Source organism: Oryctolagus cuniculus, chromosome 5, assembly GCF_051225735.1.
Source record: "Oryctolagus cuniculus isolate XC-2025 breed Fujian yellow rabbit chromosome 5, ASM5122573v1, whole genome shotgun sequence".
NCBI classification, from domain to species: Eukaryota; Metazoa; Chordata; class Mammalia; order Lagomorpha; family Leporidae; genus Oryctolagus; species Oryctolagus cuniculus.
The window spans coordinates 37,053,243-37,077,520 of record NC_142871.1 but is presented as its reverse complement, the minus strand read 5'-3'; the positions used below and the strand labels follow the sequence as shown (position 1 = coordinate 37,077,520).

Genomic DNA, 24,278 nt, shown 5'->3' with positions numbered 1-24,278 from the left:
ATAATATCTTACATTTATTTACCTAGCGCTTTAAAGTTTTCAAAATACATTCACCATAATGATCTAATTTCACCCCTGCAGCACTGTGTGAAGTGGGCAGGGTGAAGTTTACATCTCATTTCAGAGATAAGAAAGATTACACCATCCATTCTGTTCTGACTGGCATCAGGAATTACAGTTAAACTGTGAGAAATATCCTGATGTCCTTAGATTGTACGTGTAATGGGAGTGAAAGTGACGCCCCACAACATACGCAGGGCATGATGGTTTTCCCCTTATCTTAATATAACCAGTTTTTATATGTGCAATGTGAATAATATACAACTGAAATGCCCTGATAAACTGTTTCTGGCTAATGTAGGCCCTCTTTGTTGGATATGGACCTGGATTCCAGCACGGCATTGAAGTTGACTCCTTTGAAAACATTGAAGTCTACAACTTAATGTGTGGTGAGTGTGAACAGATGGCTTTCATCCCTCCTGGAAGCAGAGGTAGACTAGGACCATGATAGAGCTCACATGGGCACCTTTGTGGAAATGATGGTGGGACAAGACAGACTCTCACATTTTCACTGGTCCTTGTCTTGATCCCAAGTTGCTGAAAGAATATGCAGAACATACCATCTTATTATTAATTTTTCTTCCCACCAGACTGCCCAATGAGGTGGTCTGCACACCTCTAGTGTGGCTTAATTAAGACTCTTGAATCAAAGCAGTGACAGAAGCCAGAGAAAAGGTTTGGGGGAAGGGAAAGCTGGAGCCTCTGGGGCAATAGTTGAATGGATGAAGAAATGAAGGAGAATCCGTTAGCTGTATTCTAGATTTTTGCTGTACCTTCTGAAGTAGTGCTTTGATGGTAGGATTTTGAGTTTTAAATATTATTTCCTTTTTCTGATGATACAGGGTGTTTATAAAATCTTAAATATGTCTTGAGGATAATTGGAACCCATGAACTTTAGATGAGTTAATATATCCTAAATCACTTAAAACAGCACCTAGCATGTAGTAATATATTGCTACGTAAGTGTTTGCTATTACTATGAAGAGCATGAATCTGACTCAATGCTGATTTTGAATTTTAAGTCTACCTTAGTAGCAGCTTTGAGACCTTGGGCAAAACACTTTATTTCTTTACCAAATATTGATTATAACTAAATTGTTTCAAGGATTCAATAAGAAAAATACATTAGTACAGTGGTTGGCATATACTCTGTATTCAACAGATGAGTAGCCACATAGTACCTGTCTTAAAATTCAGAAAATTTTTAGAGAAGTATATCATACATACCGTATTTCTGTTAAGAACAGCATAGTCATAAATACTATAAAACCCAAGAGAGTTTTATAATTTTATTTTAGTTCAAGAGCAGAAAACACTGAGATATATTTGGTTTAAAAAATCCCAGCAGCAATTTGCCATTTATTTGGTTTTGAAAATTCTAAGTAACTGTATACCATTGTTGAAATTATGCAGATTTACTGAATTTGACACCAGCCCCTAATAATGGAACACATGGAAGTCTTAATCACCTTCTCAAGAATCCTATTTACACCCCTAAGCATCCTAAAGAAGTGCAGCCCTCGGTACAGTGCCCCTTGGCAGGATCGCCCAGAGATAGCCTTGGCTGCTCCTGCAACCCCTCAGTAAGTATTGCCGAGAAGTTTAGCCTCACACCCTCCAGAGTATGTGCTGCAGAAACACAGTGGGCCCTCAGTAGCATGGCAGATTGATTCCAGGACTCCCATGGACACTACAAGCTGTGGTGCTCAGGTCCCTTAAATAAAGTGTCAGCATATTTACATATAACCTACACATATCCCCCATTTACTTAGTCATCTGTAGATTATGTAAATGCCATCTAAATAGTTGATATATTGTATTGGTTAGAAAGTAATGACGAGAAACAAAGTTTGTTCAGTCCAGAAGCATTTTTTTTCTTCCAAATGTTTCTTTGCCATGGTTGGCTGAATCTGCCATACATGTGGAGGGCCCGCTAAAACTAATAATCACATAAAGGTTTATGAGTGATGATAAACATGCTTGTTTTTAATTCTAGGGACATGTAAGCCTCTTATTGCTTATTTTTCCTTTTCTTAGTTTGGGCAACAAAATTGATAACATCCATCGAGATAGCAGTTTGGGAATATTTTGCCTTATGCTTTCCATTTTGTTTAGAGTTGATTTTGGCTTGTAGGAAGACTGTTGGAATAGCAATAAGCATGATAAAGCAGTAATTATATTCTTATTTTCAATTACTAGTGTTAGGCTCATGCTCACAATTTATCTTTTTGCAGATGTCATTCTGCTTTTATCCTCCTAATATAAAACAAATAACTTTCACTTACACAAGATTGTTGTAAATTGTATCTTCGTTGTGTGTTGGATTACTTGTGCTATTAGAAGCTGTATGCTATAAAATGAAAACATGTCTCTCCGTTCTTAAAAACAATTTTGTAAACTTTTCTAGATTTTGCCCATTGTGGATTTTCAGACACAGTTTAATCTGACCACGGCAGAAGGTAGGTCCTGTTATTCCCCAGCTTGGAATGTAGCAGCTGGTTTCTTCTCACAGTGTGAGCCACAGAGACTTGGTTTGGAAGCAGTATTTGAGAATACCAATGAAATTAAGGGAATGATGGTGGGCCATCTGATGAAGCCTAGAGATTTCTTTGCTTGACAGTCTAGACTGTTAGTCATAGGAAAGGAGGGCTATTTTACAGTGGAAATAGCATCTCACATATTTAGTGGAAGCTGAGTCACTCTTTATGAGCATGTTGGAAGTGTTTTGAGGTTTTCAAGGTTTTTATCGGTTTGATGGAGAGCCAGATTTCTATTGAAAATACCCAAGTTCCTATCTCACTTGGTTCTTAGTTAAGTACAGCAAGTTATAAATTGCTTTATTTATCTAAAGGTGTTTCTTTATACATTTTGAATAAAAATTAAGAATATGCATAAAACTGATGAAATTTTTCACTTCTGACTTGGATGTGTAGTCACTTTGGTACAATATCTTATTGTTAAGGTACTGGGCTCACTTTTGTTTTCTGCTGGGATAAAGAGATAAGTTGTGTATTAATTCATGTAAATGTTAGGATTAGAGAAATATTTTATCCCTGACTTGACAAAGTGCTGTAAAGAATGACACTTTCAGAACTGGGAAAAACTGAATTTGACTATGGATTAAGGAACTATACATCTATGAAAAAGGCACTTATCCTCTGAGCCACTGTTTCCTTTTCTGTAAAATAGATAGAAAACTTTCGTTCATAGGGAATGTAATAATTAATTAGATGATATGTACTAAGCCCTTTAAAATGTACTTGTCAGTTTTTGGTAATATAAGCTCTAATTATCTGAAATTTCTAGCAGTTTTATATGTTGTCCTCTTGTGATAGTCTTGCTATCAAATTGTTCTTTCTATATATTTATAGCAAAAATTGTAGTGAACACTGTTTTGTTAACTGTTTATGGTTTGGCTCTTTGTAATTAGTTGTATTTTTTGTATGGTTAGAATATTTGTTCAATCTCATTAAACAAAAAGGTTAGGTGAGTGTATCATTATGTATTGTCTTATATATACACACATACATCGTGTAGCAGATCTTGCAATGCCCGCTGACTGTGTTTAAACGGTGATTTCCCTCTCCCCCGTGACTCCAGAGAAGAACATTAACCGTGCGAGTTTACCCTATGGCAGACCTAGACTTCTCCAGAAAAAAAGCAGTGTCTGTCTGCTTTACCAGCACCAGTTTGTGAGTGGATACAGCCATGATGTCCTCATGCCCCTTTGGACCTCCTACACTGTCAACAGAAATGCAAGTATTTGGCACCTCTTTTGCCATGTATGGTTTTTCAAATGATTGTTGGGCAAAATGTTGAAAGCAAAATTTCTCACTGTTAGTCTTTTTTTTTTTTTAAATATTTGTTTATTTATTTGAAAGGCAGAGGCAGAGAGAGAAAGAGAGTTCCTTCATTCACTGGTTCAGTCTCCAAATGGCAGCAGTAGCCAGAGCTGGGCCGATCTGAAGCCAGGAGCCTGGAGCTTCTTCTAGGTCTCCCACAAGGGTGCAGGGACCCAAGGACTTGGGCCATCCTCTAATGCTTTTCCAGGCCATAGCAGAGAGCTGGATCAGAAGTGGAGCAGCTGGGACTCGAACTGGCACATATATGGGATGCTGACACTGCAGGAGGCGGCTTTACCCACTACGGCAGAGTGCCGACCTCCTCGCTGTTACCATGGCTCATTATCCAATTAGAAGAACACAGAGCCAAGAGTCTGAAATGTGAGGTTCTGGTTCTAGTTCTGCCACTGTTGAGCCATGTGACTGTGAAACTCAGAAAGAGCAAATTTCTTCCATGAAACCTGGGGTGGGGAAGGGACATATAGGAAAGGAAATTCCTTCCCCCCCCACCATGGTTTTAATGGTTTATGATGCGGACTTTAAATTTCATGAAATCAGTTTTAAAACCAGTCACTACGATTCATGTCCCAATATGTGATTGTGTGAGCACAAACGTTTCTCTCAGCTGCCCAAATCTCAGGGTTTCCTGACTGATGGGAAAACCATTCAAGCTTGGCACCATCACTCAGGTTGCCATGGACAGGCAGGCCCCCAGGCACCCAACTCCTGCCTAAGTACTTGGGTGTGGAAGGTAGACTCTAAATGAGGGCAATTTACTGCTTAAAAGCTTAAAATTGTCTAAGAACAGTACACACAAAATTTGTACTGCAGAACAGGAAGATATGTGCAGGTAGGTGACACGCAGTATCCTTAAACTTGTAAAAAAATTTTTGCACTTCAGGTAAAAACAAAGGTGAATGCTTGAGTAGAAGGAGAGGCCAGACTCCTGTCCAGTACCAAGGCCCAGGGTGGGGGTGGCGTGGAGGGTCAGCCTCCAAAGGAATGAAGCAAGTACCCCAGGAGTCAGATCACCCACCAGGGGCTGCAATGGGAAGACAAATGATCAAAGAGAGAGGAACAGGAGACAAGACTTAGAACTCCTGTGGCTAGCACTGTGGTGTAGTAGGTAGAGCTGCGGCCTACAGTGCCAGCATCTCATTTAGGCACCGGTTCAAGTCCTGGCTGCTCCACATCCAGTCCAGCTTTCTTCTATGTCCTGGGAGAGCAGTAGAAGATGGGAGACCCAGAAGAAGCTCCTGGCTCCTAGCTTCAGATTGGCGCAGCTCCAGCCATTGCTGCCAATTGGAGAGTGAACCAGTGGATGGAAGACCTCTCTTTCTCTCTCTCTCTCTCTATCTCTCTCTCTCTCTGCCTCTCCTTCTCTCTCTGTGTAACTCTGGCTTTCAAATAAATAAATAAATAAATCTTTTTAAAAAAATACTTAGATCTCCTATGGAATTCCAATTTTCAACTGATCTGACCAGATTTTCAGAAACCATAGTGACTGGCAAGCTATAGGATGCTGCTGAGGGGTGGAAAAAGGGATCTGAGATGACTGAGCTGAGGGTAGCAGTTAGAATTAAAAAATAAAGAGGGTATGTAAATCAAAAGACAGGGCTATGCGTTTAAATATGAAATTTCCATGTTAAATATGTATAGTATGCATTCATATTCATATAATTATGTAAGATTCCTTAGACTTGATTTTTAAAGCTTTTAATGATTGCCTTCAACAGCCATAAACATAATTTTTGGCTTAACTTTGTAATATATAGCAGTCTACCACGTGTTTTATAGAGAAATGGCTCTAATTTCTGTGTAATACTTAATTATGGTGTCCTTTGATTTTGGCTGAATTTTCAGTTTTTGCTGCATGAATTCACATCATTACTCCTGAGGTTTCTGCAGTGCTGTTCTTTGGCCGTCCCCCCTCCCCTCCACAACTCCTGCCTAAGTAGTTGGGTGTGGAAGGTAGACTCTAAATGAGGGCAATTTACTGCTTAAAAGCTTAAAATTGTCTAAGAACAGTACACACAAAATTTGTACTGCAGAACAGGAAGATATGTGCAGGTAGGTGACACGCAGTATCCTTAAACTTGTAAAGAATTTTTGCACTTCAGGTAAAAACAAAGGTGAATGCTTGAGTAGAAAAAGGGGGAAAGGTGCTAAGTATGAACAGACTACTGGAGCGCCATTACTTTTTGATGACGTTCACCTGTAACTGTTTGCAAGCGCCTACCTCTCTGCCTGATACTGATGGCTGTTTTCACTTTGTTCTTCAGGACAGTTTCTCTACGGAAGACTTTTCTAATTGTCTCTACCAGGACCTTCGGATTTCTTTCAGCCCCATCCATAACTGTTCGTTTTATAAAAATAATGCTAAACTGAGTTACGGGTTCCTCTCCCCACCACGTACGTATCTCCCTCCATGAGATCGCCTTTCCTTCTCCTCATCCTTACTGTTTTCTTGTTTATGAAGCTGCTATACATTATGGGGCAATGGACATAGACTCTTCTATTTATTTGTAGAAATCAGAAATTACAAAAGGATCTATTGAGAAGTGAAAGCATCTAATACTTGAATTTAATAAACTTTTGTTTTTAAAAAACATTTATTGATTTGAAAGACTGACAGAGAGGGAGAGCAAAGGGAGTGAGAGAGAGAGATCTTCTGCCTGCTGATTTACTTCCCAAATTCCTGCAGCAGCCAGGGTAGGGCCATGCTGAAGCCAGGAGCCTGGAACTCCATCCAGGTCTCCCATGTGAGTGGGAGGGACTCAAGACCTTGAGCCGTCATTCACTACCTTCCCAGGCACATTAGCAGGAAGCTGGATTGGAAGCACAACAGCTGGGACTCAAACCAGCACTGCAATGTGGGATGTGGGCATGCCAAGCAGTGACTTAACCCCACTGTGCCAGAGTGCTGGTCCCTATAAAGCTTTGTTGATGATTGGAGGATAATGTCAGTGCAGACACTGTAGGTAGAACAGTGTTTTCTCTTACCTCCTTCTTTTAAACAGAACTGGAGAAAGTTAGTGAGTTGCAAAGAGCTTCAGTGTCCCTGGGAAGGAGTTGTTATTTTGGTGTTTTAAAGAAAATGTGGTTTGTTCAAGAATTAGGTAAAGGTAGAGCTTTACGTCCACTTGCTTTCTTCATTGACCCAAGCCCTCTGGGGAATGATGTTTTTGAAGCTAAGTATTCTGTTTTTTTGAATTGACAAATTAATATGCTAATGAGAAGACTTTTGGGGGCCAACCATAAAAGGCAATAATCAGCAGGCTGCAGGCGCTCACATACCCACAGCGTCCAGTCCAGGCCCCAGAGTAAGTATCTGAAGTCAGAACTTGGCTGTTGCATTATGAAAATAGACCAGGTCCAAGCCTGAAATTTGTACAAAGAAGCCTTGTGCAGCGTTTCGAGGCAGACATCCTGTGATGTTTTCTGGGCAGTAGGTGTTGCTCTGAAGCCAAGTATTCACCTTTTCCTTTTCACGATAGAAAAGTTTAAGGACAAGAAGATGACCAACACAATACTTCAGCTGAAGTAAGGCAAATATGATGTTTGTTTCATTTGGGCCCTTTTTACTAAAATTTTTGTTTATTTGACAGATTCTTCTTAAAGAAGGAAATTTTTCATATTTTATTTTTTTAAGGGACTGGACCAAATCCATTTCATTTTTCCCTTGACCCAGTATTGGGAAAGTTTTACAGTTCAAGATAATACTCAGCTAATTTTTGAAAATATCCCTTCCTACTCTGAGAAACTATAACCTCTAATGTTATTTATGAGGAATGAAGAAGTTCTTTTTTTTTCCCATTTGTAGAACTAAGTAAAGATTCAAGTCAAATCTATTCTGAAGCTTTGCTTACCTCTAATATCGTCCCAATGTACCAGAGTTTTCAAGGTAAACACATTTTAATTCTGTAATATAATTTCAGAACTCTTAGGTGTAATTTGTATGGAAAGGACGTGTGGCTTAAATTAAATTGCTGTGTATCAAATACATTCATGAATATTTGTTTAGCTCTGAGAATACTAGTACACCAAAAATTCTATAAGTACTAGAATTATAACATATTCCAATATATTCTATTCTGCCTTGGATTTAAATATTTATAAATATTTTTGGTGTAAAAGTACATAACACTCTTTTAAAACTTATCTGGCTAATATAGTCTATTAGCTTTAGTATGTGAGTATGTTAGTTAACTCTTTGGAAACTCCTCATAATTTTTTTTTGTTTTTAAAATGAGTAGATTTTATATCATAATTAACTATTGCAACATTTGATTTATCTAGGAATAAATATACATTTATCATTAAACTGATATGCATAATATCAAAATATAGAGCCTCTGAAGAGATTTGTTCTGAGAATGCTTGGAAATATTTCAGAGGGAGCTCAGATGTTCACAGTCAGTATGTGATGTCTGTGTTTATGATGTAGTTATACTTAATCAGGGCATTTGGCCATAACTTCACATGAGGCGCATGTTCAGGGATGCCCGAAATAGAATCGAACTCATCATCATTGGCTTCTGAGTCCTTCCAAAGCCAGAGCTGAGCGTGGATTTTTGTCTTCACTTTAAGACAGAAGCCAAACTTGACTTTTTCTTTCGTTATTGCAAAGACTAATTTTGAGTCATGATGCTGATTGGTTTCGCGTGACAGCACAGTACCTTGTTCATGTTGTCTGTCCTCCTTGTAGTGATCTGGCGCTACTTTCACGACACCCTGCTGCAGAGGTATGCTGAGGAAAGGAACAGCATCAATGTCGTCAGTGGTCCTGTGTTTGACTCTGATTATGATGGACGTTACGATTCCTCGGAGGCTCTGAAGCGGTAAGAACGCATCTCATGCCTCTGAAAATTAGCTACGGAATGGGATTATCATCTGATTGAGTCAGCACAACTTTTTCTACCCAGACTTTGTAAACTTTTATTTGTTTTTAAGATACACACACACAGAAGAGGGAGAGGGAAAGAGAGAGAGAGGTAGAGGTAGTGAGTGCGCCCATCTGCTGATTCTCTCTCCAAATCCTTGCAATGGCCGAGTTGAGGCTGAAGTTAGCAGCTGAGAATTCAATCCAGGTCTCCCACATATATCACAGGCACCCAATTGCTTGAGGCATCATTGCTGCATCCCAGAGTCTGCATTAGCAGGAAGCTGGAGTCAGCAAGTGGAACTGGGCATTGAACCAAGAGGCTTCTATGTGGGATGCCAGGGGCTCCTGTGAAGGATGTCCTAACTGATGTCTTAACCATAGATTAAATATCCACCCCTAACCAGTACTTTTTATATCTGTATGAATGGCGTTCCTGACTATGCTGGGAACCATTTGAAATATCTGATTACGTTAGGTTAAAGAAGTAGTGTTCTTCCCCATTCAGTTCAGTTGAGTAATTCTTGAGCTCAACTTAGATGCCAGACTCAGTGTTTAAGATCTCTGTGTGGCTATTGTTGAGATACTAGGTTAATTAATGTGTCAGTCAGAAGATGAACAACTCTACTGTGTGACTACAGATATCCTGAGTCAAGCAAAGAATAAGTTATAAACCATAGTGCCTCAAATTTGGTGGGCGTGGGTTAATGTCACAGCTTTTACCCAACTCTGGAGGGAAGTGAGAGCAACCGTCTTGAGGAGAGCAGTGATGCTGGTTTTGCAAAAGGAGGGGGAAAACATTTTAGGAACTGGTTAATAGTTATTAAGACAATAATTCTAGATTTTTTAATAAAGATTATTTATTTGAAAGGCAGAGGTACAGAGAGGCAGAGAGAGAGAAAGAGAGAGAGAGAGATACAAGGTTTTTCATCCACTGGTTCACACCTCAAATGGCTGCAATGGCCGAAGCTGGGCCGGTCCAAAGTCAGGAGCCAGGAACTTCTGGGTCTCCCACATGGACGCAGGGGCCCAAGCATTTGGTCCATCTTCCACTGCTTCTCCAAGCCATAGCAGAGAGCTGGATTGGAAGTGGTGCAGCCAGGACTTGAATTGGTGCCCTTATGGGATGCCACCACTGCAGCTAGCATCTTTACCCACTACGCCACAGCACAAGCCCCAATTCTAGATTTTTGTAAGCAATTTTGCTATTAAGGCTGTGAGAAAAAGACTGAAAACTCTTCTCAGAGCCTCTCTCAGAACTTTCCTGCACTTCCAGGCTAACTTAGGGGTTTCTGCTAACACACATAGATTCGTGACCCCTTAAGTTTGCAGAATTACAATTTTTAACTATATCCCTTGAGGCATAAAGGTCCCACATACCTGCCTTCTAGGCCTTTGCTGTAGAATGCATAAAGCAGAGATTTCACATGCTTCCCTCTGTTTTGTATGTTATGATTCCACATAAGATCACATCTGAAAACAATGGTCCCAATATCTTAAATTTTGAAAGGTGTTGAAAAAACAAGCATAGCTTTAATACCAAGAGAAATAGAATCATGAGGAGGCAAACGTGTGTTTTGAGACAGCTTTGCTAATATGCAATAGTTAAAAATTAAAATCACATTTTGGGATAGGAAGGAAAACCCAATTAAAGCAGAATTCACAGTGACTTGTCCTCACTGAAAGTGCTAGAGTGAAACATCCCCAATCCATTCTGCCTGTTCCCTGTTAGTCTTAAACTCTGTGCAGTTACAGACAATCTGGGATGATTAATAAGAGTCTTGTAGGTGTTCAGAAATACTTATTCAGTGTCTCAATTCCAGTATCTTTAGGAAAGACTGAAATTATTTCAAAGTTTAGTAATTCTATAGAAAATGAACACTATTTGGATTTCTAGTAATTATTCTCAACCTGGCAGAATATGCTAAGGCATTTTGATGACCAACTTCTTAGAATATATTTAATTATTTACTAATTTTTTAAAAAAATATTTATTTGTTCCGAAGGCAGAGAGACACAGAGAGATCTTCCATTCACTGATTCATTCTCCCAAATGGCCACAATGGCCAGGGCTGGTCCAGGCCAAAGCCAGGAGCCTGGAACTTCATCTGGGTCTCCCATATGGGTGGTCGGGCCCCACACACTTGAGCCATTTTCCACTGCCTTTGTAAGTACATTAGCAGAGAGAGCTGGGTCAGAAGCAGAGCGGCTGGGACCTCAACTGGCATTCCGATATGGGATGCCAGCTTCACAAGCAGTGGCTTAACTCACTGCACAACAACACTGGCTCCGTATTGATTATATTTAGATGTGTTATGTTAAAAATGTTCTCTACTGAAATGTTCATTAAAAGGAAGATGGCTATTTCTTTCTTAAAGAGAATATTGGTATATTTTACAGAAACAGAAGAGTAATTCGTAATCAAGAAATTCTAATTCCAACTCACTTCTTTATTGTGATAACAAGTTGTAAAAACACGTCCCAGACTCCCTTGCAGTGTGACAACTTGGATCCCTTAGCTTTCATCTTGCCCCACAGGTCCGATAACACTGAGAGCTGTGTGGTAAGTAGACTTTGTTAATTTAACTAATACATTGAAAAATGAAACATATGCATTTGTCTATGTGTCATATCTGACATTACTGCTAGAGAAAACGCTACTCTTGAATATGCATAGACTATGAAATTATGGATTAGTTTTTTAAATTTGATACTCTAAGATAACATATATTTGGATGAATCTGTTAAAGACACTAAAAATCAGATTGAATTGAAACTTGGTATGACATAGCCACAAAATTTTAAGTTTATTTGAACTACGAGTTTTTTTCTCATTTCAAAACTGGATTTATAATTCTCAAAGTGTCAGCACTGTAATAAATTAGTTTTAAAGTTTGTGGTAAGGCAATATTTCAAGTTCATTTCCTGCCACTGTGTTATAAATATCTCCTTTCTTATTCTTTCATTATTCCAATGTTTATTTGCAAAGAGTTGTTTTATATTATCTTATTTGCTCAAAATTTTAAGACCCTAAATTAAATATTTGAAATCAAGGCTGCATAAAACTAGCTATTTTTAAGTCTTCTCTTAGGGTGAGCCAAAATGTTTTTCTTTCAGAGTATTTCCCACATAGCCTAGTTTTTTTGTTTGCGTTTTGTTTTGTTTTCCGACTGAAATTACACAGTCAGTCTAGACCTGAGTCAGCAAAAATATTTGGCCTTCATAGCAGACTCAGTGGTTGATGGTGGATACCTGGAGTTGTGTGGTCAAAAGGATTTTGAGGCTCACCCTGAGCGTGGCAGGAGCGTGCAGCGTTGGCTCACTCACTCATCACTTCTTTGATTCAGCTTCTCATTCCTTAACAAATGTTTGTTGCCAGGAGCCCTAGGTACTGGCAGTAAACAGAACAGTGATCTCTTCCATGAGCCCAGGAATGGAGAGTGGAATACGGTGATCCCCTTTGCCATCTCTCATCTTGCAGTCTGCATGTCCATCATGAGAGTGGTGAAGATATGTCTTGCCTTCATCATTCCTATGATAAACTTTCAGAATTGTTAGACTCTTCCTCATAGAACACACTTCTCATTAAGTTAGTTTTCCCTTATTGTTCAGAATTAGGTGTAGAGTAGTAGGACATTAACTCTCTGGACTTTAGCTTTTGGTCAGTTTAGCTGCCTGCCAGGTATCTAGCTCTGCTGCAGGGTCAGTGTTGTGGACTTTCATGGACATACAAGTGCTGCTCTCTTCATTACCTTCTTTTCCTTGAGAGATCAAGTAGTCAGTAAGTTTATCAGTTAAGGCTGTGTTTTGTGGCAAATAGAAGCCGAGTTATAGTGACTTACACAAGTTAGGGGGGTCTTTGTGTGACAGGAAGTCCAGCGGGATGTAGTTGCTTTGGGCCGGGGGGCACTGCTAGGAACCCAGACCTTTCCTATCTTGTTTCTCCCCATTTTGAGCATGTGGCTTTGGCCATGGCTTCTGCATCTCTAGATACCACGTCTGAATCTTATTCCCCTAATCCAGAAAAACAAGGCAGCCACAAGCTTATGCTTACATCGCATTGGCTGAGTGGTGCTGAGTGCCGTGAGTTACCATTCCAAAAGCTGTTATACCACTGTCTTAAATGAAATAATTTTTATCAAATTCTGTAATTTCAGTGTATCTAGATGATACTAGGCATTGGACTTGAACCAGAGAGGATTATTTAAGTTATGTCATACATATTGATTCTTTCTATTCTATCTCTGAAGTAGTTACTAAGGATTAGTTGGATTCCAGCCTGAGAGAACAATGCCTTGCATGTACCTGTCATCTAGTCCTATCATTGCTGGGACAGATGGCAGATATCTAGTGATCAGAGAGTCTTCTGAGTCAGGGCTGGTTCCTTTACAGCCAGAGTTTGGATTTCTATAGAGAGGGAGACTAAATATTGATGATGAGAGGCTAATGGGAAATTGAGGTTGTGTGTTTCATATGTGAAAATTCTATATTTATCATTTCCAACTAACAGTGCTCCAAGAGTAGAGTATATGAACTTTTATTGGAAGAATATCCTTAAATTACAGTCATCATCCACCAGTTAGTGGATACTTTCTTCATTTAACATCTTCCGGGGTTCATTTTCAGAAAGGCTTATATTAACACATGGAATTTTGATTTCCATTTATATTACATGCATCAACTACAACCATAGCTTCCATTTGCCAGTATGTCTGCCTTCGATTCTTTTCTAATCCCCTAACAATTTATACTTGACTCGGCCACCAAAATGAAACGATGTTTCACCACTTCCTCCAACTCCATTCCTCATCCAACCATGTAGACAATGCGTTCTTGTAAGAACTAGTGTTTTGTCGTACATTTGCATGAATCATGACATTTGATCCTCAAAACAATCCTATAGAGGAAGATATGGGTAAAGGAACTCAAGATCCAGATGTTAATGATTGCCCTAGTTTACCTGATAGGCTAGTATAGAAGTGGGGTTTTAGTCCCAATGTTAATTCTTACATTCTTTCTCCTGTGCCATGTGTTTTCTATTTTCCTATATTTTTAACCTCTCTCTGTTGAAGTTTCTTGTACCTCCACAGTACATATCCCAGGTTTGCTTTCTTTTCCCCAAATATGATACCTGTAATTAAGCCTGCATGCTCACGCACACACACATGGCAGGGATTGTGCCTAACAAATCTTGTGACATCTGCCACTTCGGCACCTACCTGTAATAACTGGTTACGCTGGGGAGTCAGAGAGCTTAAAGGGGAGGTGAACTGACTGTTCTCTGGTGACGTTTCTTCTTTATTTCCCATTCTCGTAGCACGAGAAGCGTGAGTCCTCATGGATTGAAGAGTTGTTAATGATGCACAGAGCTCGGATCATGGATGTTGAACACATCACTGGACTCAGCTTCTATCAAGAAAGGAAAGAGCCAGTTTCAGACATTTTAAAACTGAAAACACATTTGCCAACCGTCAGCCAAGAAGACTGATATTTTTTACTCCAAAAACATACCGTAAATCATTTTGAGAGAACCTTATATTTTATACAGTCCTCTGTCCACACTATTATATTGCTCGGACACTGTCACCAGAGTTAGAACCGGGAGCCCTCTGTGATACGACATCTCAGGGAAACTTGTGACTCAACACAGCAGTAGGAGAATGTTGCTAAGGAGTCTCACACATGTTTGAATGTGTAAGAATTGTAAGCATCGTTCAAGTTCTGGGGAATAAAGAGAGACCATACCTAAAATTCTTCTACTTCTCGTAAGGAAGAAGTAGCCATGAACACCATCTGGACACCAGATATTTGAATATATGCCTTGTGGTATTGAAAATCACTAGGCTAATTAACAGGATTCAAATAGTTTATGTTGTGTTAGTATCTTTGCAAGAAAATGGCTCTGAATTCACTTATTTTAGTTTTGATAATTACAAAACAGAACAAGAAGAAGAAAGAGAGTTAATGCAAATCTAAATATTTGAGATTTTTTTTTACTTTTTCTATTCTCTCAAGACTAACTTATTAATTCCATGTAACATTTTTAAAATTGTGATTGAATTTCTCCAGATTTAAAGCTCTGACGTGTTAAATTTAAGGAGACTGTGAGTTGAATGTATCTATTTAGTATAAAATTTTAGACCATATTTGCACAAAAAGAGAAGTATTCCCATCCTGCTTAATGGTATTTAATATAGATTGAAAATATCTCTAATCTAGATTTTTTTAGACAGATAAAATTGTGTCAGAAACTTGTCAGCACATACAAAGTGGAAATTTTCATTGAGATGCTTGAAATGTTTTTCCTCTGTGCATACGAACGACCCCACCAGCAGCAGAGCTATACTGAGCTGAGGTACTCATTTTGGAGTCCCATAAAGTTGAAGAGATCATGCTACTAACCACTTATCTTCTCCATGAACGTGACAAGCAACACACGCTTGATTTCCCTATTGCATTTAGTGTATCCTTTCATTCCAGCCTTGAACCTTCAAAGACCACATTAATTTTCAGATTATCTGGGTCCAATGTAGCTATTAGTATACCCAAGGTGTTTTTTTTTTTTTTTTTAATGGCTTTATGATAAACCTGATTCAGCAGCCTAGGGACCAACCACAAAGACTTTTAGACAGTACAGTTTACAGCCTAACCTGGAACATGTCATTGGTTTCGGTTTTTAGTTCCACAGTGTCCTGAGGCTGTGAGACTTTCAGTCAGTTTTCCCTCTGTTGTTCAGATTGGGTAATGTATACTGTTCTGTCTTCATGTTTAATGATCGTTTCCTCTAGTTCATTCTGCTGTTGAGCCCATCCGTTGATTTTTGTATTTTAGTTATGATGGCTTTTATTTCTAGGATTTCTGATTGGCTCCTTTTCATATGTTCTTTTTACTCAGAGTTTCTGTCTCTTTGCCAAGACTTTCTGTCTCTTTGCTGAGACTCTCCATGTTTTCATGTGTTTCAGGTGTGCTTGCAGTTCCCTGTTGAAGCGTTTTATGATGGCTCTTGTAAAACCCTGATAGATAATTTCACCTTGTGTATCATGTCAGTGTTTGCATCTACACCTGGTCTTTTTTCATTCAAAAACATTTTCCTACTTTGTGTGATGAGAGATTTTTATTTGAATCCTGGATATTTTCAGTGTTGTGAGATTATGGACCTGATATAAACATGCTGTTGCTGACTCTCTCTGATAGCACGGTAAGAGGGATTTTAGAGAGTTACTGCCTCACGACTACCAAGTGTCCAAGTTCCCTACTAGTCTTGAGATAAGAAGGGACCTTGTTGCCGCTCAGCTCGGTAGGGATTTGTCTCCCCATTAGGCTTCTGTTGATGCCTCCATGATTGGGATTTAAATATGTGGCATCTTGTTAATACTCCCACGTGAACTCTACTGATGCTATGGGTTGGGGAGGCAAGAAGGACTTCATTATCACAGGTGGGGATGGAATTCCTGCTTCTCTACCCAACCTTCTCTGACATCACCCTGTCAGGGACCCCTGTTTACAGCCTGGCAAGGTTGGAAGTCTAGGCTCTGCACTCAGCCTTTGCTGGTGTGTGTGGGGCCACTTCCATTTCATGGTGTTTGGTTTGAGTAGAGAGTATTTGTTTTGTCTTGCTATGCTGCTCCTTTTCCGGTCCTTTTACTGGAGAGAGCAGGCCTGTCTTGGGCTTTTATTTTTCTTGCCTGCACTTGTTGGTGTTTATAGATGGCAGGCTTTTTCAGTTCTATGTCTGAGATATATGAGCTGAAAAGAATCTCAGGGAACTCATCACAGGGTTGTTCCTTGTGTCTCCAGGTTCCTAATCTGTCTTTTGTCTTCTGTCCATTGTTTGGAATCTTCCTATGTTGGTTTAGTTTGTAATATCCAATCTTTTTGTCTTCATGTAACAGAAGGATATCTATTCCATCTTTATAGAAGTATCTCACTGATTTTTATATAGCAGTACAAAACATTGTTGACTCAAAGCATATTAGCAGAGCTTAATTAAATGAGTAGATGCCCATTCCTTACAGAGAAGAACAAGTTACAATCCCTACAGTATCAGCAAGGGAAAAGAGGCAGCAGAAATGTAAATAATCCCTGAAGAGTGGTACTTGCTAGAGTGAGGCCGTGAGAGGGGAGACACAGAGGGTATCCATACCCACTTGTTAGCTTTTGGGCTAAGACTTGGAGGATGAATTTGGAGATCTCCAGTTGAATAAGGTAAAGAAGAGACATTCTAATATTCCTGAGATGCATTGTTTTTAGGTTTTTTTGTTTGCATTTTCCCATTATAACTATTTCCAACATTTTCCCCAAATGTCACTCTGACTACCTTGTAATGCACAACCACTTCACTTTCTTGCTTTGTTGTAATAACCTGTTGTTAAAGGAAATGTCAGATTGACATTCGTTACACGGACTCTTTCAGGAAAGAGCATCAAAATCTGCTTCTGCTTGACTTTTTTTCATTGCTCTTAAACAGTATTCCTTTTTTCCTCTTCCTGTCTTGAGAGAGATCTCTCCTTTTGCCACTTCATGATTTTAAAACATGTGACTGATATCCAAATTGAATGTAAATTGACACAACCATTCAGTGTTTCTTGATATCTGCAGGTAACATTTCACAGCTCCATGAATACCAGGAATCCAGTGATGTTCAAGTCCTTTATATAAAATGGTGTATTTAATGGCCCAGTTCCACTGTAATAGAACCCACAAATGGAAGCTGTCTCTCTGTCTGCTTTTCATGTGAATGTAAATAAATAAACAGGACTGTGAGGGCAATGGCAGTGGCTAGGTTCTGTATGAAGAAATAAGATAGGTATGGAGCAGAGACCACCTCTTGTTCTGGGCCAGATTATTTCCAGACACACAACAACCCCTCCCCCCTTGACGTTTTTATTTTTAGCCATAATATCCTTCCTGCCCTATACTATGAAAGTGCCCTTATCTGTCCGAGGAATTGGCAGTTGAACTTTGAAACTGAATGTGTTGGCTACACTTCCTGCTGAGGGCTTATCACATAGGTGAATGTGCTCATCAGCATCTGGTAAACTTTACCCTGGCTGCGGTCTCAGGACATTTTCCCCTGGTTTTTGGCCAATCTAAATACCGTAAGAGAGCAAAAGAAATTCCTCTACAGAATATAGGTGTCTCTAAGCTGAGCAATGTGGATTTACAAATAAAACATATATAGAGAATCCTGGCTGCTTTCCTGTGTGGCTGTGTGGGGAAGGTGGGGACAAGGCAATGGGCGATGGTACTGAGTCCAACGGTTGTTGACCATTAGCCACAGCTGTATTGTTAGAAGGAGAAAAAAAGATCCAAAGTTCATTTCCGGTTCACAGAGTAAACCTTTCTGATCTGTGTCCTCTATCCTTATTTTATGATGTTCTAGTAACATTTAAGAATGCTTCCAGGTTAGAACTCTCTGAAAACAGAAGGTTTCCAACTTGTAACTTCATAGAATCGTTCAGCGTCAGACATTTGCATTTACTCTTTTCATTACAATGATTGGAGAAGAAAGGAAGATGTTTACTAGAAATCATAAACATGGCAGAAACCGTAGAAGCATAAAATACATCTCAGTGTATTAGAACTGGAAGAGGCCATGGAAAAGATCCACTGTTAGAATGCCAAAAAGAAACAATGTGAGGTAATCCTTTCATTCCACCTGGAGGCTGGTTGTAAAATATTTATTTTCATTTAATTTGAAAGGCAGAGAGACAGAGTTAGATAGACAGACAGATCTCCCATCCATTATTTCACTACCCAAATGCCTGCAACAGTCAGGGCAGGCCAGTCTGAAGCCAGGAGCCCGAAACTCCATCCTGGTCTCCTAATTGGTGGCCGGAACGCAGCTACTTGAGCTGCCACCTGGTGCCTTCCAGGTTGCACATTAGAGGCTTGAATGGAGAGCAGAGCTAGGACTTGCATCTGGGCACTGATAGGGCATGTGGGTGTTTCAAGCAGTGTCTCAACAGCCGTGTTCAAAGTCCCCTGAATCCTGTTTTTCAAATTTGATTTTACTATTGCTCTTGAAAGAAAGGGAGAATGAAGAAGGATGGAAGGGAGAGAGGAGGAAGAAAAGACTATCATATTTTTAGAATTGTTTCTAAAAAACATACTTAATCCGTTAAAAACTAATTTAAAATTAAATTTTTAAAATTAATTTGGGGGAGATTTAAGATTTTAATAAGAATAATATTTTTCTTTAAAATCCTTGTCTAATTTCACTAAATGACAAAAGTTCATAACTTTTTACACCCTTGATAATTTTGCTCTATGTTCATATATTTTTCACTATAAAAAAATTATGGAAGCAGGAGTTATGGTACAGTGGGTTAAGCTGTTGCTTGCAATGGTCACATTCCCGATCGAGTGCCTGATTTGAGTGCCAATGACTTTGCACTTCTGATCCAGCCTCCTGCTAATGCACTTGGGAGGCAGCAGATGATGACCCAAGTACTTAGCATCCTTCCACCCATGTGGGACACCCAGAAGGAGTTCTTGGCTCCTGATTGCAGCCTGGTCTAGCATTGGCTATTACAGGTATTTGAGGAATGAGCTAGCAGGTGGATGATCTCTCTCTGTCCTCTCTGTGGCATTCTGCTTTTCAAATAAGTAATTAAGTCTTTAAAAAGCTATGCAGGCCGGCGCCGCGGCTCACTAGGCTAATCCTCTGCCTTGTGGCACCGGCACACCAGGTTCTAGTCCCAGTCGGGGCGCCGGAATCTGTCCCGGTTGCCCCTCTTCCAGGCCAGCTCTCTGCTGTGGCCAGGGAGTGCAGTGGAGGATGGCCCAAGTACTTGGGCCCTGCACCCCATGGGAGACCAGAATAAGTACCTGGCTCCTGCCATTGGATCAGCGCGGTGCGCCGGCTGCAGCAGCCATTGGAGGGTGAACCAACAGCAAAGGAAGACCTTTCTCTCTGTCTTTCTCTCTCACTGTCCACTCTGCCTGTCAAAAAAAAAAAAAAAAAAAAAAAAAGCTATGCATACTTAGATGAAATTGTGCTGGGTGTGATAGATGTAAAGGAATCTGAATTTCATATCTGAAAGTTTGTAAGATTAAAAACTTGAAAAAGTTCTAAATGAGACAGATTTTTTTCAGTCTAAAGAGTAGATCTTGTTGCTCAAATTTTTCCAATTTTTAAAATCTCAGAGGACACCTACAATTTAGAGTCCTTATTGTAAACAGTTCTGTTCTTTGTCACGATTTTACTATCTGTTTTGAAGAGGCACTCACTTGTACTAAGGAGCAAACTGAAACAAGGTGGTAACTCTGTGTGACATTTGTTTGTCTACCTATTGTTAGGATGTCACCATTGTTCTACTCTTAACACACTTTACAGCATGCCAGCTAGATTGGACTTGACCAGATTAGGATTGACAGGAGATCAAAGTGATGCCTACTCTTGGTAGGGTGTTAGGCGTAAATTGGGGGCCAGGACAGATGGATTGCCTGTCCCCCTTGGATGCTCATTTATCAACATTTTTACCCTATGTCAAGGTTCAGCTCTAGGCCTTGTGTGTCCTTAAGGAACCAGTCCTCTTATCTGTACCTCTGAGGCATTGGTCATGTGATTAGACCATGCTAGATGTTGGAGATAATAGGCAGCACGTGACCTAGACCAGTCCTAGTTATGCAGCTGCACCACAACTGCAGACGTACAATGTAATTTGCTGTTTTCCACTGTTGTTAGATGGTATCTGAACGAGCACGAGATGGTATCCAGACCCCAGACACTAAATCCAAATATGTGGCTTGCTAAAGGCAGTCCTTGCAGCCATAAAGTGTCAAGGTGGTGTGGTTGTAGGTACAAGAGGATTCTTGGCATCCAGCTGGGGCTTCCAGGGACTTGGCAGAATCTTATCCTAAAGAAAACACCATTACCACAAACCTCATAAATTAGAAAGTTCAAAGAAGTGGCACTATGGAAACATTTTCCAGCCTGTGGTTCTCTGATCAATTTGCTAAGACTGTATCCTTTGAGATTATTCTCAAAAATTTATGTATGTCATGAGATGTACTGGTCAAGAATATATTTCACAAGGGCTACAACTCAACACCATGGTTTTGTTTTTCCAGTAGCTGTAACTCTCATTTGGCATTTAGTGTATATTTCTTCTCTAAGAGACTCTTTTGCATGTATTTGTTGCATGTCTCCAAAGACATCATTATTGAAAGCAGAGTCATCTTTTATCTACTGTTTCTAGCATAGTGCCTAGCACATTGTAGTTGCTCAATGAACAATGCCCAGATGACTGAAGACCAGTGGAACAATCCCACCAAAACATCTAAGAAAGCTGAGGCATCACAGGTTACAGAAATTCAGCTGGAGGACAGTCACATGGAAATTAATATTCTGGGGCCAGCATTGTGGCACAGCAGGTTAAGCCACTGCTTGGGGTGCCAGCATCCTATATTGGAGTGCCAGTTCAAGTCAAGTCCTTGCTGCTTTGCTTCTGATCCAGCTCCCTGCTAATGCAACTGGGAATGCAGAAAAAGATGGTCAAGTACCTGTGCCCCTGCCATCTATAAAGGGGACCCAGATGAAGTTGCAGCTTCCTGGCTTAGGCTTATCCAAACACCGGCTGTTGTGGCCTTCTAGGGAATGAACTAGTAGATGGAAGACAGAGCTCGCCTGATCTCTCTCTTTGCCTTTCAAATAAAAAAAATATTTTTTATAAAAAAGAAATGAATTATTCTTTACCTGTCTCATTTTTAAGTGCCAGATGATACTTATAATGGGATATTTTCAAAAAGATGTTTATCTTCCCACTGAACAAGGCAGAATTTAAAAAAATAATAATAGATCAAGAATGCATTTCAAGAACCATTCCTAATTTTCTCAGTGACTCCATCTTGTAGAAATCTGCTGCCTTGTGAGCTACAGAACAAAGAATGAATTTTCCAGTTTTGACATCTCTCACACTGGGTACAAAGCTCACAATATTTCTGCAGCAACAAATTGATGTCCTATCATGTACCAGCAAAGGTGAGGAGGCATGCAAGTGTCACTTGGTTCTCACATCCATCAATTCCAGGCAACGCCAGCTGTGAGGAATAGCAGATCATTGTGGAAGGAATGAAATAAGTAGATGGGTGGCAACCACTGGGGCATCTGGACCAAAGATTCCAGGCAACTTCCAAGCCTTTTACCAAGGAGAGGAGACATTTGCCCGCTACTTCCTCTTAGCTTTGAAATTCAGGGCAATGTAAAATTATAATTGGCTAAGATTATGGTGAACTGAAAAGTGCTAGAAGTAAATAAACCGTTCCATTCATCAGGCACCTTAAGGACGATTGCTAAATAGGAAATTTATTTCTTCATATATCCAGTGAGTCAATAATGTTATAGCAATGACATCTCCAAATAGGTCAAATGTGATGATAATTATAACAATAGCTATCACTTACTACATGCTTGTTTTCTTTCAGGCATTTTTGCTGAATGATTTAATATTTTTTCTCAACAATTCCATTTTGTAAAAATACTGATCTCAATCCTGGCTAGTAATGATGAAGCCAGAATTTGAACCTGGATCTCAGTAAAGCTAGAATATTTAGGCAGTCCATAAATGTCCTCTTATTTTTTTTTCACACAAAATTCTCTTTATTAAATAAGCATTATTTACAGTTTGTTTTAAATAAGCATTATTTACAGTTTGTTTTTCTTCTATTCAAAGATAACCATAGAAAACAAAGAATCCAAGGCTGACTTTCTATCCTCATGCAGTATATTAAGACATGTTATGTAGTCTGCAAAACTGACCTGGATGAGGGAGCATCACTTGGGATCTTGTTTTAGGAACAAAAATCAAAAGATCAAACAAAAAACATAGATTCCAGCAGATCCACCAAGGAGAAGACCTCTTTTTGTGCTTTTATCATAAAAAAGACACACACGCACACATCTGAATATTTGAGGGGAATTTATTTTGTATTATTGTTTATTGACTTTTTAATTGTATGTATCATATTTTGTCTCTAGACATTCCATTTTCTTGGTTGTGAAAAATGTATATCACATGAAATTTGCCTTTTTAATAATTTTTAAATGTAAAGTTCAAAAATTTCCTCTTTCAAAAGCCCATTGAAGGAGCCAGTGCTGTGGGGTAGTGGGTAAAGCTGCCACCTGCAGTGCCGGCATCCCATATGGGTGCCAGTTTGAGTCCCAGCTGCTCTGCTTCCGATCCAGCTCTCTGCTGTGGCCTGGGAGAGCAGTAGAAGATGGCCCAAGTCCTTGGGCCCCTGTACCCACATAGGAAACCCAGAAGAAGCTCCTGGCTCCTGGCTTCAGATTGGCCCAGCTCCAGCCATTGCGACCATCTGGGGAGTGAACCAGTGGATAGAAGACTCTCTCTCTCTCTTTCTCTCTCTCTCTCTACTATCTCTCTTCCTTTACCTCTCTGTAGCTCTGCCTTTCAAATAAATAAGTAAATCTTTTTTAAAAAAGCCCATTGAAAGTGTTCAAGTTCATTCACCAAGTTCTACTGTATCAATTGCGTTCCTAATCAGCTTTTGAAATAGATTAATAAGCATTAGTAGCATGAATTATTGCCAATAAAATACTTAAGTAAGAACACTTAAAGTTAAGAAAGGTTAACTCTCAGTTTAAAAATAGGCAGGGTCTGGAATAAGACTTGATAGGAAACAAATATAAATGCTTACCATATGGGAAATCATTAAAAGTATTTAACTGGTTTTGTGAATGTGGAATTAGAATAGTCATACTTTGGGGTAATAGTACAAAGTATCATGATGTATCTGAAGACAGTTTGATAATTGTGTCCCCAAAGGCTATAAATTGCTCTTAGCCTAGACATTAAAATGCCCATGTACTACATCAGAGTACCTGGCTTTGATTCCTGGCTTAGGCTTCTCGCTGCTGATGAGATCCTAGGAGGTAGTGGTGGTGGCTCAGCCGCCTGGGTCCCTGCCACTCTTAAGAGAGACCTGGGTGGAGGTCCTCCTTCCCACCTTTGTCCCCAGCTCCACTGTGGCCGTTACAGGCATTTGGGAATGTGAGCTGATAGATGAGAGCTCTCTCTCCCCTTCTCTCAAGTGAATAAATAACTAAATACTTTCAAATATAATTAAGTATTTGAAGTGTCTTTACCCATATTTATATATGTGATAATAAGTGTCAATATAACAGAAAAGACCCAGGACCTAAGGGTATTGATTAGGTGCAGTTCAGTGAGCACCTAAGTGATATTCCCTCAGAATACTGCAATTTGCCATAGTGGTTGGAATGCCAGAAGGTCCATTCTGGCTTCTTGCTGTACTACACAAGACTGTGTGTATGTGTATGTGTTTAAATCGTCCTCATTTCCACTTTCAAGTGTTGAGTGATTGCAGCTGCCCACTTTCTAGTCCCTTACAGAACAACTATTTTCCCATGAGTTCTGACTCTTCCTTTCCTACAGGGCTTTGTTCCCTGAAGTACGAACCCTTCTCTCTCACATGCATCTGCGATGTCTACCCTTGCACTGCTTCCTCTC

The 24,278-nt window shown here is 39.7% G+C and overlaps 1 protein-coding gene across 3 annotated transcripts in view; it reads left to right on the top strand.

Annotated features, from left to right (window-relative positions):
• The window catches only part of ENPP1 (ectonucleotide pyrophosphatase/phosphodiesterase 1), a 76,068-nt gene extending 58,099 nt beyond the window's left edge, over positions 1 to 17,969 (top strand). For 2 of the 3 annotated variants that reach the window (XM_089332337.1, XM_089332338.1), the window contains 9 exons: positions 362 to 449; positions 1,474 to 1,643; positions 2,468 to 2,519; positions 3,661 to 3,815; positions 6,185 to 6,314; positions 7,726 to 7,806; positions 8,611 to 8,743; positions 11,185 to 11,347; positions 14,102 to 17,969. In XM_089332337.1, coding sequence (XP_089188463.1) covers positions 362 to 449; positions 1,474 to 1,643; positions 2,468 to 2,519; positions 3,661 to 3,815; positions 6,185 to 6,314; positions 7,726 to 7,806; positions 8,611 to 8,743; positions 11,185 to 11,347; positions 14,102 to 14,272 — 1,143 coding nt within the window. In that variant the 3' untranslated portion in view covers positions 14,273 to 17,969. 3 annotated transcript variants of the gene reach the window in all.
• The last annotated feature ends 6,309 nt before the right edge of the window (positions 17,970 to 24,278 follow it).